This window comes from Zeus faber (assembly GCF_960531495.2).
Source record: "Zeus faber genome assembly, chromosome: 5".
In the NCBI taxonomy this organism is placed as follows: Eukaryota; Metazoa; Chordata; class Actinopteri; order Zeiformes; family Zeidae; genus Zeus; species Zeus faber.
Window position 1 is genome coordinate 8,978,109 of NC_137192.1, and position 17,883 is coordinate 8,995,991.

The following is a 17,883-nucleotide window of genomic DNA, read 5'->3' on the forward strand; positions in this document are numbered from 1 at the left end:
GTGAGCAACACACGCACACACACACACACACACACATACACACACACACACACACACACACACACACACACACACACACACACACACACACACACACACACACACACACACACACACACACACACACACACACACACACCACCTCTACAGTCCGCACACCTTCAGCCGCAGAGCCCCGATGGTTAAATCAGCCCCTTATACAATCGGGAGCGCTACTTATCATCGGGCCCTCCTGCACTCTTCACCTCACACATACACACACACACACACACACGGATCTTAGGAAGCTTAAACCTTCCACGCGATGACGACACTTAACATCCCGCTTTCTCTGCCACGACCCCAAAAGCACTGAAGGCGACAGGAAAATCTACGCCTTGCCCTAAATCGGAGCGCATGTTTGGTTACTGCAAGGGATGCTCGGCTTTCCTAGCGAGCGGGGATACCTGAGATTTATTATGACTTCTCTGGTGCGCCCTGACGTGGCGCTGAATGGCCGCCTCTGACAGCAGCTGTAAAGACGATACATTCCTCCGGCGCCGAGGCACGGTGGGGGGCCGGAGGATGGGGGGCTGGCGCGGGCCAACACCACCCTCCGGCCCATTAGTCTCTCCGCCCGACACACGCAGGAACAAAGGAACCAAACAAAATCATCCGTCCTAAGTGAGGGCTTGCTCCCTTTGAGGTACTGATGACATCCTGATGGAGGGGGGGCTATTAAAGGTTCAAAGCACTAAGACAAATAGATAAACTCCCTACCTCCAATGCCAGGATTAAGGGGATGGATATCTGCCCCTCCTTCCCACCTACATTTCAGAGATAATCCCTCCTTTTACCTCATCTAGGCCCCCAGCACTTCACGTCGATCCACCCCTTACCTTACGCAGGTTCGACAGTCCCTAATGTTAGTCTCGAGTGAATGGAGCGTGGCATATCCCCTCTGATGGGTTAAATGTCCGTCTCAACATCTTTCTTTCCTTCAGCTTTTTCTCGTAGTGACAGACGAGTGAGGAGGGAGGCCTCTCACTTGTAAAACAAGAGGCCAGGTTGCCTCTTTTTCATTACCCTACACCCTATATCCCTTTCTTCAAACATCATTTCCGTCCACTCAATGACCAATGGGGTTATAAGTCAAAACTCGCCCACACACAGACTACACGTGCAAACATAAACATAAACAGTCAAAACTAAGAAATCAAGTAGTGATAGAGTGATGGTCTCAGAGCTTAATCCCACGCTCTCCCTCGAGCCAAATCTATGCATGGCAAAACACTCACCGGTCCCCAAGAAGAGGACTTCATAGTTGCCGTCCGCAGCCGCCACCTGGTCGACGGTGATGGTGGTGAACTCGTAGTCCACGTTTGTCCGAACCACCAGGGGGCGCTTGTGCACCGGGTACACGGCGTTGTACATGGTGGGGTGGTTCCTCATGAAGTTGATGACTTCATCCGGGTAGTCCTTGGTGGACTTCATGTTGGGGGTAAATGTACCGCCGGGGCACTGGGAGATGAAGAGGAAAATTTGAAACATAATTTACAGCAGCATCATGGATTCTATTTCGATTTCTACTCTGGGTCTGAAGTCAGCGCAGAGAAGCATCTGTCATGGCAGCTTGCTGTGGGATGTGGCTTACCGTCCCAGGTCGGGGGTAGGGGATCTTCCCAGAGTAGGCCACCCATTGGTAATTGGGACCCTCCTTGTGAGCAAAGGGTCCGTTGAAGACCATACGAATGTCTGCCATGGAGTAGACACAAACTGCTGAGCCTTTGAATACAGCACTACAGTGCAGGAGAGAAAGAAAAGTGTCAGGGCACATAGGTTTGTAAGTAATGGCCAAACCAAAAAAGTCCATGCTGTTTAGTTTTGTGGGAATGGCTTTTATTGTTACTGACCCAGAGACTGAGAAGACTCCATATATGACAGGGTTCTTAGTGTCCTGTGTTGGCTGTATGTACACATCACCTGCAAGAGAAAGGAGAGAAATCACCTCAGTTCACGAAGAACGGCCTAAAGAAACATCACGCTCCGCCGGACAAACATTCTTCATCAATAATATTTGCCCTGCTTCTAAATCAACCAAACCCCATTGAGCCGCAGAGACCTTGAGACGACGACTTCTCAGAAGGAGTGCCTCACAAAAGAAGTTGAACTCGTACCATTTACCCTCTCGTGAGTGAGTGAGGCCGGGACTCGGCCTTCGGCGGCCTTTTATGCTTTTGTGCTACAGTGTTTGCTCTGGGCTCTGTCATGCAACGGTTCACAGGAGAACCAGGGGGAAGTCGTAGATTTACAATGAGTATAAGGGAAAGGAAAGGCAAAGCCACGTCGCTGAAGACTCATAGATGAGAGGGTGAAGGAATGAGTTGAACTCTTTCCTTGTTAGGCCACTCATGCTGTCATTCCCGTATCCTGCCTAAGCACTAGGTGGTAAACGTACGGCGTTGTGGACCCTGCCACAACAGGAACTGGAGCTGTCGCCATGGGAAGGACAACCGAGGTGAAGGCCTCGTTGACAATTTGTTAAAATATGGCCCGATGGCTCCTTTGACAAATTCCCCAAGCTTCCCTCAAAACCCCAACCATAAATAGTTATTACCGGTGGGTGATTGCTCAAGCAAACACATTGTGGATTCATATGGCTCTGCTCGTACCTCAGCCGCTGAGGAGACAAACTGCTTTCTGGTTTTCGGTTCTTTCCAAAGTCTAGACTCGAGCAAGACAAATTGCGCTGTGTTGTCGCCCGGGGCTTCTCTTTAGGAGGCGTAAGATTCAACCATGATGTGCGGGGAATCTTCCTGAGCTTTGCGGTTCACGCTTTACACTCGGGAGGGGAGGGAATATCTTCTCTTACTGAATCCTATATTCTGAGGCCAGGCGTACAGGCCCTAAATCACCAACGCTCACCGTGGTGCACTCCACAAGGCCGTGTCATTGAACGCTGCCCGATTCAGATGGGATTATCCTGTTGGCGAGGGAAGAGGTGCGGCGTGTAAGTCCTGTTCTCCTGTTCTAGAACCTGACCTAAATACGTGCCGGTGCCTTCAGGAGGCTCCCGGGAGGCCCTCTCAACGTCCTGCAAGAAGATGGGACCCTTCGTGGCCATGCAATGGAATAGCGGGGGGTGCCAAAGCTATCTGCGTAAGAGACCAAAGACATTATTGACAGAGGAGTCCATGAGTGAATGCCTGGAAAACAGGAATAATTCAACTAAAGAAACAGCATGAGCACTGTTTGGTATATGCTGGGGGAAAAAAAAACAAAAACGTGGCAAGGTATACTGATTCAGATTTATGCCCCAGCAGTCCCATATAGACCAGAATGAGAAATTAGCTGTCAGGCTGCTATGCAGATAGAACGATAGGGAGGGGTGGGGGTGGAGTATTGTCTCCGATTCCAAACCGAGTCCTGCTGGGGTTCCGGTCCTGTGTATATTTGTAAGTGTAAGTGTGTGTGCGTGCGTGTATGTGCCCGTACAGGCTTTTTTGGCAGGCGGTCGAGTCGTTCTCGGGGGAATGTCTACGTCCGTGAGCTCATTCCCGGTGAAGAGGATGGAGCTGAGGAACAGCAGGCACATGGTCTATATTTTTTCTGTAACTACCCAATTTTCCCCTCACTGTCTCTCTCTCTCTCTATCTCTCCATCTCTCTCTCTCTCTCTCTCTCTCTCTCTCTCACACACCAGCCTGCTGCCACCATGTGCTGCAGCTGCTGGGGCCAGAGCAGCGTATCGGTCATGGATTTGCATGGTCGCAGGAGGACGGGCTGTCATGGCCATGCAACAGATGAGCCACCTCATGACACACAGCTGTTCCACTGCAGAGACAACTAAATCACATCACACACACGCACAAACACACACAAGACACGCACACATAGACATTCAAGAAAATGCGCGTGTGTGCACCATGAGTCACCACGGAAGGCAAAGATAGAGCTATCAGGGCTGATGTGCAGATAGGGCAGCATGTTTCTACAAAACAGATCATCAAAAAGGGAAAAGCGTTTTGATCTCTAATAAAAGCTTTTCTGACAGGGCGGCGGAGTTGGCTCCAGGGGATCTCTGCACCTGCATTTTAACAGGAACTAAGAGCGGGGTTCCACAAGTGTTCAGTCTTAAGGCCTCTGTACTTCTTCCACTCGTCAGTTTGTTTCCCGTTGGGTTACAGTGTTTATTGACTTCATTTCACTGTATCTCTCTGTCTTTTATTCTTTTTTTAAATTCTTCCTCACTGTGTGACCTTTATCTTCCCCGATGCAATTTTGAACACGCTCAACGCTCTCTCTACTGAAGCTGTGATGCTGAAGCTGAACGTGGACGTGTTTGTTTTGGCCATTTTTCAAACAAAATGACCCGCCAGGCAGAAAAGCAGGCCTTCACCAGAGGTTCCTCAAGGTGTGAGTAGTCACTGAAGCCAGTTTTTTTAACATGGTCCAATTATAAAAGCTCCCTTGGTCTTAAGTGCGCCCAGCCAGCGTACCTCCCATCACCGGCAGTGCAGCTGGTCCGGATGTTTCATGCTCACTTTTCAGTAACGACTTGAGTGACTTTTTTACTAATGCTTTAATAGAGAGAAGGGGGAGAGAAACATTTCTCTTCTCTCTCACCTCAAGCGGGGCCCAGCAGGCTCTCAAAACTAGTCTTGGCACGAAATCTGTTTGTAATGTATCTACACCGCCTCTCCGCCGCATGTCATTGTTCGCAAACAGGCCTCGATGACCTACGTGAAGACATTGTGAAGTATAATATACCCCTTGTGATATCCTGAAAATCCCAGTTGTCCCGAACAAATCCTGCGCAAGGAGGAGTCCAAAGAAAACTTTAAACTATTAGCGTGAAACTCAGTTACATCCCATTCACTTTGCCCTCCAGGGGGACTTGGCAAGGAACGGCTGATCTTCAAACTGAAATGTGTGTCTCTCAGTCCGCCCCCTCCTCCATGTCTTCTCCGTGGGACGTCTGTCCTGCAGTGTCTTGTCCTGCTCCCTTACTGGACTTCCCATGTCACCGCATATTTACGGCTCGAATAAAGGAATATCCCGAAGAGTGCGAGACAGCTCAACGTCCATCTTGTCAGCATGAATTGTCCACATCGCGCTCGGATCAGCGGGGAACCTAGTTGGAAGAGAAAGGACGCAGAGAACTCGCTCAGAGCCACAGAGTCTCCTTTGTTTTCGCCAAAGGCCAAATGCAGCTTTTTTTGCGGTTGTTCAATTAGGGATACTAACACATGTAGACGAGCCTGGCATCGCCAAACCAATTCGCAAATTCATATTAGCCTGGAATCTCTCAGTTATTTTTCAATTTCCAAGGGGTGTTACCAACGGGCACAGACCAAAATGTCTCTGGATGCAGTTGGATAGATCTACAACCAATTAGAGCATTGGATAGACCTACAACCAATCGGAGCATTGGATAGACCTACAACCAATCAGAGCAACGAAACATGTGGCGTTGCGATGAGCGAGTGAGTTGGTCAATGAAACTTTTACCAAATCCAGTCGAAACAACAGCAAACACATCTTTCTTATCAACAAAAGTTTTTTCGAGAAAATAAACAGTCCGGTTTGTTTAATACTGTCATGATAGCAGATTCAACATGTCAGCAGCAGCCATCTTGGTAAGGTGCCTCAACGGCAATAGTGGGTTCAACAGACTGCTCCACCTCAGCGGCAGCCATCTTGGTCGGGTGCATCAACGGCGATAGCGGATTCAACAGACCATTCCACCTCAGTGGCAGCCATCTTGTTAAGGTCCCTCATCGGCGATAGCGGATTCAACAGACCGTTCCACGTCGGCGGCAGCCATCTTAGTGAGGTCCCTCAACGGCTCTCCTCTGCATCGTCATCGTATCAAACCCGCCCCATGTTAGATAACGGTTGTGATTGGCCCGACCCTGGCAATGTCGGGTGGAAACTGTTTTAATGGGAGGTTGGCCAGACGTATTCTGCAGAGCAAATGACACACCAGCTGCATATTCGTCTGTTTCGCAGGCTACATGTAGACTGTAACACAAAACAAAACAAAGAACGGGGTTTTGACGACGATGAGATGCAAGCCAGGAATGCGTTAGCTGGACATAATGACGAGATTTATCATCGTCCTTGTGTTGAGGTCTACTGCGACCGTGGCCTCACGGATGGTCACTCAGTGGATGTGAAGTGAGAGTCAGACGGACAGGGGGCGGGGCGAGTGGCACACCTTGCACTCCACAGGCAAGAAAATGTTTTGTGAGACATCTTAAAGCAGAGAGAGAAAAATTGAATAAATAACCTGCTACGTCGCTGTGAGTATGTGTGTGATTTCTATTTAAGAATGCTGTATGGACCGTGCGATGGCTGGGGGAGATGGGAGAGGGGGTGGCAGGCTGCCATATGGAACAAGATTCGGGCCGTGTGTGTGTGTGTGTGTGTGTGTGTGTGTGTGTGTGTGTGTGTGTGTGTGTGTATGTGTATGTGTGAAGGCATGTGTGCATCCAGTATTTATAGTCTTCTCAGCTTTGCAGTCCAGACCACATTGATCTGCATAAAATGTTTCCTTTACTATTAAAAGAACATACTACTATTACTCCAAGTGCTACTATTACTACTGTGATTACTACTCCAAGCCTAAAACTGACACTACTACTTACAATAGTAAAAATAATAATCATCATATATATTGTTTTATTTTTGTGTTATATAAGCCAGTTTTATAATTTTATGTCTTTGTCAAGAAGCTGTTTTATATAAAACACTGTTTTATAATAATTACTAACGATTATCTAATTATAACTGCAGCTGAAAGAAGAAGAAGAAGAAAAAGTAGAAGAAGAAGGAAAAGAACAAGAACAAGACTATTGATTATATCTAATAAAAATTTATATATAATTGATATTAATTATAAATGATATTAATGGTATACTGTATATTGATTATATAGTAGCTATCATGCTATTATTATTATTATTATTATTATTATTATTATTGTTATTCATAATAATAAAAATAATAAAAATAATAATAATAAAAATTATAATAGTTAATCATTAATAATAATAATACTAATAATAATAATAATAATAATAATAATACTTAATCATTAATAATATTAATAATTATAATTTATAATTAAGTAAAAACATTTAGAAATATATAGTGACAAACTTGGATTTAAATGCCTCCAAACCAGCCACATCTAATACTGTATTGATAATTCTTTGGGTGGGGTTGAGGGGGGGGGCATGAGTGTTAAGTATACTCACGGAGCTCGTCAAAGTGGGTCTCCATGCCGTCGGCCCCGGGCACCGAGCAGATGAGCCTGGCCTTCAGGAAGGTGCTCCACTTGTTGACCAGGCAGCAGTGGCCCCCGTCGTCGTTCTGTTGAAGGGGGTGGAGGGAGGGGCGGGGTTTCAGCACAGAACGCAGTCTCTCTTACTGATTGGCTCTTACGCTCGCATGGAGAAACCCGCAAACAAGCCCAGGTGGAAGCCACCAACCCGCCCACACACACTGTAACATGTTGGTTGAGGTGTGTGTGTGTGTGTGTGTGTGTGTGTGTGTGTGTGTGTGTGTGTGTGTGTGGTAGTAGTGGTTTGTTATGAGGGGATGCGATGGTAAACACAATCTCCGTCTATTTAGACTCTTCCATCTGTGATGGAGCCCGGCCAGATTCCTCCCCAGCGCCGAGACAACTATACGTGATGGAGAGTGTTCCTCCCGCCGTAAAGCATGTCATGCACTGATGAGAGGAGAACACAATATAGGGCTATGTATTCGGAAGAAATTGTAAAATAAATACATTTTCATGGCCTAAAGCAGTGATTCTCAACATTTTTCCAACAAGGACCCTCAATATGCATTAGGCAATGGACCCCAGTTGATGAGGTTTTGTATTTGGATCCCGATCTGGGAAGCATTTTATTGTTATATTTGATTTAGTCCTTCCATACCTGTCCCTACGATAGTTATGGAGATAATAGTGAAACTATGATCATAATAGTCATAATTGTACATTGTCTAATGGTGCTAGTAGTCATTTTAGTCATTTTGCTGGGAACCACCTCTCAAAGGACCCCCAGTAGTCCCTGCTCCCGCATTTAGAACCATTAGCGGAAAGGATAGTCGTAAGCTTGTAACTTCTACAACTTCTTCTGTTATAAATGTTCCCACAAGAAAGTCTCAGGGTCAAATTCATAACAGGATTGCACGGCTTTAGCGGCCGCTAAACCTGCACAAATAAGACAAAAAGAAACAAACCCGCAAAGGGCGAAATGCACTCCTAACTGCGCTGCTAAACAAACAGCGTCTCGGTGCTCCAGTGCTATTTGTACGTATTTAAATGAGGTCATATGCATACATTTGCTGCAAAATTGGCCCCTTTCTACAAATGAGCCTCATTGCAAATGAGCGTCACACAGTTGGAGTGAAAATTATTAACGTCTTCAGAGAGTCGGTGGTAACTGAAGTACATTTATCAGGGGTGTCCCGTTTGAGAAGCTTGTGACGCATTGTGTGATTTATTTTCTTTTGTCCTGAGCTTAAAACCATGCCATCTTCTTTTATAGTCTGAAGGTGTGTGTTTGAAAACACCAAAAGCGCTGACAGATTGGTATATGAAATCACAAATACGGTTTCTCTTTGTCAGGTTTAAATTCCTTGCCTGAAGTTTTTAGGAATGTCTCTGAACCTCGACGTGTTTCCCACGTTCAACTCTTTTATGGAAAATAACAGAATGGGTAAAACTATTCCCTACACCAACTTGTTGTAGCAACAGTGCAAAACACAAATCCATTCTAACCTAATCACCCTTTCTTATGTAATGAATATCAGCGCCGGGCCAATGTACAGTGTGTATAGCACCATCTTTCTTCATATTCTGTTATCACTACTTAGATAAATCACATCATTAAAGGCCATAAATCCTTCACTACCTCTGCCAAATATGCCATATTTTGAAACCAATTTCAAAACTGTTTATCTTGGTATCAGACCAAATTTGTGCAGCCAAGACAGAGGTTGTACTGCATGTGCTGTGAGTGCCTGGGTGTATTTTTTGATTTGAAGCACTTTGAAATGTTGAAATGTTCTCCAGAAATGTTCTTGGATTTGTGCATACAGTATCAACTACACCTACTTGGTGTAGAAATTGATAGAGAAAAAAGGATCTTAATTCAAGTAAAAACATTTCTTAGTTTTCCGCTCGTGATTTTCAAATACTATCTTTGGCTATAAAGTGGCCCTGCCATCTGCCGGGGTCCCTGTGGAACACCCACTCTGTCCTCCAGTGGGAGCCTCCTGGCAGAGTGGAAACCTGTCTTCCCTCAGCTCCCTGAGCGCTCTCTCACACACACACACACACGCACGCACACGGGGAAGCACGCGGGGACGCATGCACGCACGCACACACGCACAGACACACTCCAGGTTCCAGGATCCAGGTTCCATGATCCAGGTTCTAGGATCCAGATTCCAGGTTCCTGTTTCCAGGTTCCAGGATTCAGGTTCCCTTTGCAAATGTGAAAGGTGGCGACTAACACGAGAAAGAACCCAGCTCCTTCACATACGCTCCTTCATTTATTTACTTAATAACTTATTTCCTTAATTTCGTTTTTGGCTATAATGTACAGTGGAGTTCATGATTGTTTGTTCTGTCAATGTTTAAAAAGTTCAATCGAGGGTTAAAAAAAAGAGGAGATGGGAAAGATGGTGCGAAGTTGACATTTTTAGGTCAGTCAAGATGAGGTGCAGCAGGTTGGTGACTAAATAAGGCTGACAAATGTATTGAAATAGTGAAATATTATATGACATTATAAATAGCATCAGGAATATCCAGATGTTCTATCCAGGTGTGTGTGTGTGTGTGTGTGTATCAGGACGCGGGTGTGTGTTTGTGTGCAGGGTCAGGGCCTGACCCCCCTCAGATAAACACTATGGTCAACAGCTGAGGACACACACACACACACACACACACACACACACACACACACACACACACACACACACACACACACATCCACACATGCACACACATAAACAAAGACACACATACTATCTATATAAACACTTTGACTCCCAGTTTGAGACAGAGAGATGAGGTATAAGCTCAGAGTTTACTCCCTGGGGACAAACATGTCCCTCTCCGCCGCCTCCTTCGGGTGCTTGGCCCACACTGTGTTTGTCGGGAGGAAGAGTTTGGCGGCTTTAATTTAAGGTCTCGTTTTTCACTAGGATGGATGGTTTAAAGATGAAAAGGCCACTTTTACGCTGCTCCTGAATGACCAGTGCATTAAAAGCCTTCGAGTTTTTGCGACGACCGCCGAGCAGAGGTCAGCAGGTCGGGGCGTCGGGGGGGGCTGGGGTCAATCTCCCCAGACAGAGACACGTATTGTACGCCGGAGGGTTAAGGACACATGTGGATTCCAGCACTGCAGTGTTGGCCAAATACAACGTTTCTGAAACTGGATCAGTTGGAGGAGTGCAGACTGATTTCCAAACACAGTGTGTTTTCTTTGTTGTTGACTTAGGCTTCCTTTTAATTAGATAACCGTGGGTGTACCTACCAGGCAGATGCGTCCGATGCGGGACTGGGTCACGGGGCTCTGGCCCATCTCAGAGGACTTCTCCCTGAAGAAGAAGTACAGCTTGTCGTCGTTTCTCTCGGCACTGTCCGGGATGAGCTTGATGTGAATAAACGAGGGGTCTGGTCGGAGAGGGAGGGAGGGGTGGTGGCGGTGAGTCCGGACCAGGGGGGTAGAGAGAAGATCTAAAATGGTTCAACTATGCATTTCCTGTTTATCAAGGATTCTGTATGATGAAGCCAATTTGGAACCCTGTTTAGATAGTATATGGACAGGCTGTGCAAGCTGGCAAAAATCCATATGTAAAAATTGGCCGCTAAACAAGGATGTTTACCGTTCAACCATCTGGAGTTGTACTGGTCCGTCCGCATGGCGGTCTGCTTCCCCAGAGTTCGAAAAATGGCTGAGTCTGTTCCCATGAAGTCGATGTAAACGCCGGCATAAAGCTCTCCACCTGAGGGAGGGGCCACACAGAAAGAGACACAAAGAGTGAAGTGAAATTCTTGAACTTTGAGATTATCCCAGACCTGTGGCCAAAAACGTTCCTTTTCTAAGAAGCACAATTTACTCTCTGGAATCTGAGAGGCTCTTGGGTTCCTGGATCCCAGCAGCGAAGCTTAAGGGGGTCTCCTCCTTGCAAAAAATGTCTACTTTTAGGCGTAAACTGGAGCAGAGCATTTTGTGACCTAAGGCGTAAGTGACTCAGCCTCTGTTGGCTGAAAATAATCACAATGAAAATGACATCCAGATATTAAAAAGACTAACGAACCACACCGCACACACACACAGCCCGATCCGGCAGCTCAGCCATTCTCCGGGGACAGTCTGCATCCGTTAGCTCATTCTCCAAGTGAAGGAGAGTGATAGTTGAGGGATAGCAGGCACATCCACCAAGCTATCCATTTCCCACAGTCTCACACACACACACACACACACACACACACACACACACACACACACACACACACACACACACACACACACACGCACACACACACGAGCACGCACACCGGCAGCCTTGTTTTACAGGAGGCCTGGCAAGACGAGTCTTCCAGTTGCCCATCAAAGAGCAGGTGTCCCAGCACGTGGGACTGTGCATGCAAGAGACAGGAATTCTCGGGTCAGAGGAAACTTCGGGACTTGGTGCAGATTACGATGGCAGCAACTTTAGTCAGTTAGTCACTCTTTGATTTATGTTTCAATTGCACTCAATGGGGACATTAGCATGGTATTCCACAACAGAGTTGAAGGAAAACGGAACATCTAATGTCGCCCTCACTGAAATGGCTGTTGATATGGTGGAAGGTGTACATTTTAAGAAACTGTCGTGATCAACACGTCTACATGTCAACATATCCAAATGTTCCTCGCCTGAAGCTAACTGGTGAATGCGTGCCGGTACGGTACCAGTCAGCTGGCAACGTGCTAATGTGGGAAAGTCGTACGGGCGATTTACACCCTCCGTCGCACTCAGGAGAGAGGGGATCAGCTTTCACCGTTGGCAACCGTGCAGGTCTAGGACGAGATAAATGACCTTGAACGCTGCGGTCTAAGGACACTGCTTTCCCGAAAGGTGACTAGTTAGCGCAATTTTAGTGGATCTGTCTTTTTTGGTTTTTCCTAATGGTGATCTAAGCTGAACTGGTGAATTATCCTGGCGTGTGCTGGACATTTCCATTGGAAGCGACTGAAGCCACAGCAAAGGATATACAGTACTTAGTGGGAGTGGCGGGTCTGTGCCCATCTCCGCCCTAACAAGGCAGAATTCCTCATGAATTTATGATTCGGCTTCAAGTACCGTGGGAAACAGGAATGGCAAGGACACTTGAGCAAGTCATCCTGGACTCCCTGGGAAGGAAGGAAAAAAACTTCACTGTTTAATGGAACGTTTGCTTAACCCAAAATGCCCATTGAAATGTAGTTGAGTGAGGCGGCCATTAAAAGCAACAGGAGATGAAGCAGAGTGAGTCCATATGAGATTAGAGATGCCTGGTGTATGAGAGGCCTGCATCAAAATGATGTGAACTGGACTGCACCACACTGGCCAGAACACCCCCCCCCCCCTCCTCATTAGGCCATGTGACCAAAAATCTGAGGACACTCACTGATCAGAGCTGACACACTGTTGAGCTTCGGGTCGTAGGAGCACTTTCCCTTCCCAGAATCCACTTTGCCTGGCTCCAGATGGAAGATGTATTCCTGAAATGAAAAAAAGTAGCGAGAAGTGGCAATAAATTCAGGGCTGCTCATCTTGTCACGGGCAATTCCCTGATGCAGCGGGGAAATGAGGGAGCATCGGTTTCCCCTGACTCCCGCGGGACCTCTAAGGCTTGGTGCAGGTTGAGCTATTAGAATAATGAGCGCGCTTTCGCACAAAAAAAATACATATGGAGGGTGAAGGATGTGATGAATTTCCAATCCATCTCCATTGCCAACGTGCCATAGAAAACATTGTGTCAAGCAAAGGCCTGTAACGAGCCGCGTGGCAAGCCTCTCTCGGCCTTGCAGCGCTGGTGACGGTGCTGGCTCGCTGCTGACACCTGGAATCCAGCGCAGTGAAAACACGCCACCAATGGAGGCTGGATGACTAGTGCTCACCACTCACGGCATCGCCACTCCCGAGCATAGCGATCTGACTGGCAGGGTGTTTGAGTGAGCTGGTGAAGGCAATGACACGTCCTGCCCAAAAGTTCAAAGCTTGTCAAATCCTTAAACACCGCGTTCCAAATTCTTATGCAAATGATGTTTTTCTCTGATTTTCCTGAATAGTCGATGCAAATGACAGTCAGTATAATTTTCATCAAGTCATCAACACTTAGTGTATAATTCGAATGTTATTGAACAAACCTCCCAATGATAATAATATTTTTTTCAAAAATAAAAAACTCAAAATGCACTATTCCAAATTATTATGCACAACAGAGTTTCAAAACATTTTATAGGTTGTAAAGAACTGAAAATGGTCATTTGTTGCAGCATTAGGAGGTCATATTTACTGAAATCAAAAGCTATTTCAATCAAAAACATCTTAACAGGCCAAGTTACATGTTATCATAGGACCCCTTCTTTGATATCACCTTCACAATTCTTGCATCCATTGAACTTGTGAGTTTTTGGAGAGTTTCTACTTGAATTTCTTTGCAGGATGTCAGAATAGCCTCCCAGAGCTGCTGTTTTGATGCAAACTGCCTCCCACCCTCATAGATCTTTTGCTTGAGGATGCTCCAAAGGTTCTCAATAGGGTTGAGGTCAGGGGAGGGTGGGGGCCACACCATGAGTTTCTCTCCTTTTTATGCCCATAGCAGCCAATGACACAGAGGTATTCTTTGCAGCATGAGATGGTGCATTGTCATGCATGAAGATGATTTTGCTATGGAAGGCACGGTTCTTCTATTTGTACCATGGAAGAAAGTGGTCAGAAACTCTATATACTTTGCCAAGGTCATTTTCACACCTTCAAGGACCCTAAAGGGGCCGACCAGCTCTCTCCCCATGATTCAGGCCCAAAACATGACTCTGCCACCTCGTTGCTGACGTGGCAGCCTTGTTGGGACATGGTGGCCATCCACCAACCATCCACTACTCCATCCATCTGGATCATCCAGGGTTGCATGGCACTCATCAGTAAACAAGACTGTTTGAAAATGAGTCTTCATGTATTTCTGGGCCCACTGCAACCGTTTCTGCTTGTGAGCATTGGTCAGGGGGTGGCCCAATAGTAGGTTTATGCACAAGTGCAAGCCTCTGGAGGATCCTACACCTTGAGATTCTTGGGACTCCAGAGGCACCAGCAGCTTCAAATACCTGTTTGCTGCTTTGTGATGGCATTTTAGCAGCTGCTCTCTTAATCCCACAAATTTGTCTGGCAGAAACCTTCCTCATTATGACTTCTGCACGAACCCACCTGTGCTCTGAATCAGCCACAAATCTCTTCACAGTACGATGATCACGCTTAAGTTTTGTGAAATCTCTAATGTTTTCATATCTTGTCCAAGGCATTGCACTATTTGAGGCTTTTTGGCAGCAGAGAGATCCTTTTTCTTTCCCATATTGCTTGAAACCTGTGGCCTGCTTAATAATGTGGAACGTCCTTCTTAAGTAGTTTTCCTTTAATTGGGCTCACCTGGCAAACTAATTATCACAGGTGTCTGAGATTGATTTCAGTGATCCAAAGAGCCCTGAGACACAATACCATCCATGAGTTTAATTGAAAAACCAAACATTTTATGTTTGTGACACTTAAATCCAATTTGCATAATAATTTGTAACGCGGTGTTTACCGAGAGAAATAGATTGAGAGAAAGTGAAACGTCCTTGTCCGTGTCTGTCAGCACAAACAAGGGGTGACAGCAAGGGAGCCGTTGCTCCAATCTATTCCCCACCGGGTTTACATGCACCCTCTTGTGCTTCGCCCTCACCTTTGATTAAAATCAACCAGCCATGCAAATGTGAAGGTGTTGGCAGCTCACCCCCAGCCATGCCAAACGCCGACACGTACCGAAGGTTGCAAACATTCAAATGTGCCGAGAGGGGAAAAACTCCCTAATCTGAACTACTTCTCTAGACTCCCCTTGTGAGACGTTGCCTTTTGGGAGTGTTGTCTGATATAAATATAAAACGTCAGACTTAACACAATGCCTACTTTTGTCCTCCAAGAGCCTCGTTGGGAGAACTGAAGTCAAACACTCAAGCCACGCTCAGCTACGAGCCTCTATTATTTTCTTGACTGCTCTGAAGGTTGACTACAGATGGCGGGTGTTTGCCCTTAGCCAACAGGAACTTCACTCAAAGGAGTGAAGGAAGAAGAGGATGAAGAATTCAGGTATTGTCAATGTCTGATGTGTGTAAATTCATTGGCATTGAGCACGGCATTCAATGGACAATGAGTGGTACTGCTGGGGGGGCATGGCATAAGAAAGCTTGTGACAAAACATTTAAAGTGGATTGTGCATGCAAAATGAGACTCCTCAAGAACACCTCAGTGGAGGGACAGAACTCAGGCGGTGCTCATGGAAACCGAGACAACGAGGCTCACACACAACATGCAGGGTGGAACCAAACAATGCAAAAAACTCAGAATGAGAGTAAGAAAGTCTCCGGAATGTAAAAAGACAAAACAAATGGTTTCACACGGACCACATAACATGCGTGCAAAAACGTGATGAGATGACAGACAAAGTGGTGTCATCAAGAGGACGGTGGTCAAAAATGGCACACAGAGAGGCAGTTTGCGCGTCGGCTGGCACGGGGGCCGCGAACCCCACCTTGAGTCCCAACGTCTCGTGCACCACACTGGGCTCAGCGGCGCGGCTGGCCCTTCCTCCAGCCTGGGGCATCAGGAGATGCATAGCGGTCTAGAACAAGAAACAGGCGACAGGGGTCTGACTTGGGGGTTGTCCAAGGGGGTGATGTGTTCAGCCAGCTTACCTCTGACTTAGGGTATATCGGTAGGTAGACTTATGGTATATAGGGTATAGGGAATATCACAATAGGTTTTGATGAATACAACGATATTTTGAGGATGGCTATTGGTGCCTTTATAGGATGTTTGAGAAATAACGAATAGTAATGTGGATATTATAACCAAACAGGTAGAATAGCTAAAGTCAAACAGTCTGTGAAGTTCATAAAATTGCATTACTTTACTTTAACGTAGCCTGAAAGACAACATTAAACTATATCAAATTATCACAATATCGATATTATATCAATATACAATCTACATTTGTGTAATATCTAATAATAGCTGATATAATATCTAATGTAATAGCTGTGTGTATCAGCAAATGTGTTGAAATGGGAGTGTAAAGAATTGCGCATAGAAAGTATGTTGGTTTATTTAACCAGATGGCGGAATAAGCAGTGATAGAAGGTGCCTGCCCTGTGGTTGAGCTCATTCTCACACTATTCGCAGTGAAACATTTGGCAATTTCACTTTAAAGTAGCTGTTTGGATCCTATTAATGCATTTAATATATGTTGTAAGTAGCATCGAGGAAGGATAAATGGTGCCAGAAAGTGGTGATCCATCAAAATTACGACAATCAATATGGAGGTCTTGCCAAGAGATAGAAAAAGTTTCAAATGTGTGGCTGTGTGTGTGTGTGTGTGTGTGTGTGTGTGTGTGTGTGTGTGTGTGTGTGTGTGTGTGTGTGTGTGTGCCAGCTGTCAAACTAAACTCCTCAGCCCGACCGAGGACAGGCTCAGGGGACAGGTCGGACCTGTCTGTTCTATGTGATGGGGAAAATAATGGCCTTCTCATTAATGGACTGGAACTGGAACATTCCACTGGCACCCCATAATGGGAGCTCCCGCTCCCCAATTACATGACATCTCACACGGTGGAGGCAGGAGGGTGGCCTGGATGGATAGGTGTGTAAATGGATGGATGGTGGGTGAACTGATAGGTGTTGTGCCTCTGGTGGGGGGGTTGCAAGTCCCCCAGGCAAGAACTGGGTGGGAATGTTTTTATTTCATTTTATTCATCCCTTTATTAGATTCCCATGATCACCATTAGTGAACCACCCAGTAAAGTATGTAGCATTTAAAGAACGAGAGAGCGAAGCTAGCTGCACTGGAAGCAGCGGGGCGATGGGGAGGAGGGTGGAGTGGAGGTCGCTAAATAAAAGAGGAGCATTGGGAGCCACTGAAGCCTGGCTCGCTATAGGAAACTCAAGAGGTCCCATTAAAGAGTGAGACTAAACAGAGTAGCGGTAACAGCGCACTGGGGACGACAGCTGTGCGCTAGCTAAGCCGCTCTGGCTGCCTGGGGTAAGAAACTGGAAGGCTGGAAACACGGTAAGCCATGAAAAAAGGCTTAATGAGGTAGAGGAAAATCATCATAAAATGAACCTGGCGTGAGGTGGCTGGGGCACGAGGGGGGGGGGGTGAGGGCAATCGCACAAGTCAGGCTCAGAGAGAGAGAGAGAGAGACGGAGAAAGACAATTGTAATGATAAAGGACAGAGTTTGGGCATTTGCCATGTGATTTGAGGTATGATGTATGAATACACTTGTTCGTCCTCTCCATCAGGTGGTGGACTATAGGTCCCACCATTTGGCCTACTGGCCCAAGTTCTTCACCTGAGGTTTGCGCCCGCGGTTGACGTAGGTGCAGACCGGGTTGTATGCTCCAGTCCCACAGACGTACAGGTGAGTCCTGTTCCATGGCTCGATCAGACGGATGAAGTTCCCGCACTCCCCCTGGGGACCACAAAAGTCATTATCAAACTGTTCAAAAGAATAAATAAACAAACAAAACACATAAACAAAAAACGCAAAAAAAAAAAGGTAATCACTGAGGCACAACAAAGGAAGCTTGTTTAGTCTA

The 17,883-nt window shown here is 46.3% G+C and overlaps 1 protein-coding gene across 1 annotated transcript in view; it reads right to left on the bottom strand.

The window, feature by feature from the left end:
* Positions 1 to 17,883, bottom strand: part of LOC307230208 (semaphorin-3F-like) — a gene marked incomplete at its 3' end in the record, with an annotated part of 59,256 nt that overhangs the window by 6,538 nt on the left and 34,835 nt on the right. Inside the window, exons 5-13 of the mRNA XM_080000442.1 lie at positions 17,637 to 17,756; positions 15,820 to 15,909; positions 12,661 to 12,754; positions 10,890 to 11,009; positions 10,538 to 10,677; positions 7,241 to 7,355; positions 1,893 to 1,962; positions 1,634 to 1,778; positions 1,278 to 1,500 (exon numbers count right to left, since the gene is read on the bottom strand). Coding sequence (XP_079856568.1) covers positions 1,278 to 1,500; positions 1,634 to 1,778; positions 1,893 to 1,962; positions 7,241 to 7,355; positions 10,538 to 10,677; positions 10,890 to 11,009; positions 12,661 to 12,754; positions 15,820 to 15,909; positions 17,637 to 17,756 — 1,117 coding nt within the window. The remainder of the gene's footprint in view (positions 1 to 1,277; positions 1,501 to 1,633; positions 1,779 to 1,892; positions 1,963 to 7,240; positions 7,356 to 10,537; positions 10,678 to 10,889; positions 11,010 to 12,660; positions 12,755 to 15,819; positions 15,910 to 17,636; positions 17,757 to 17,883) is intronic.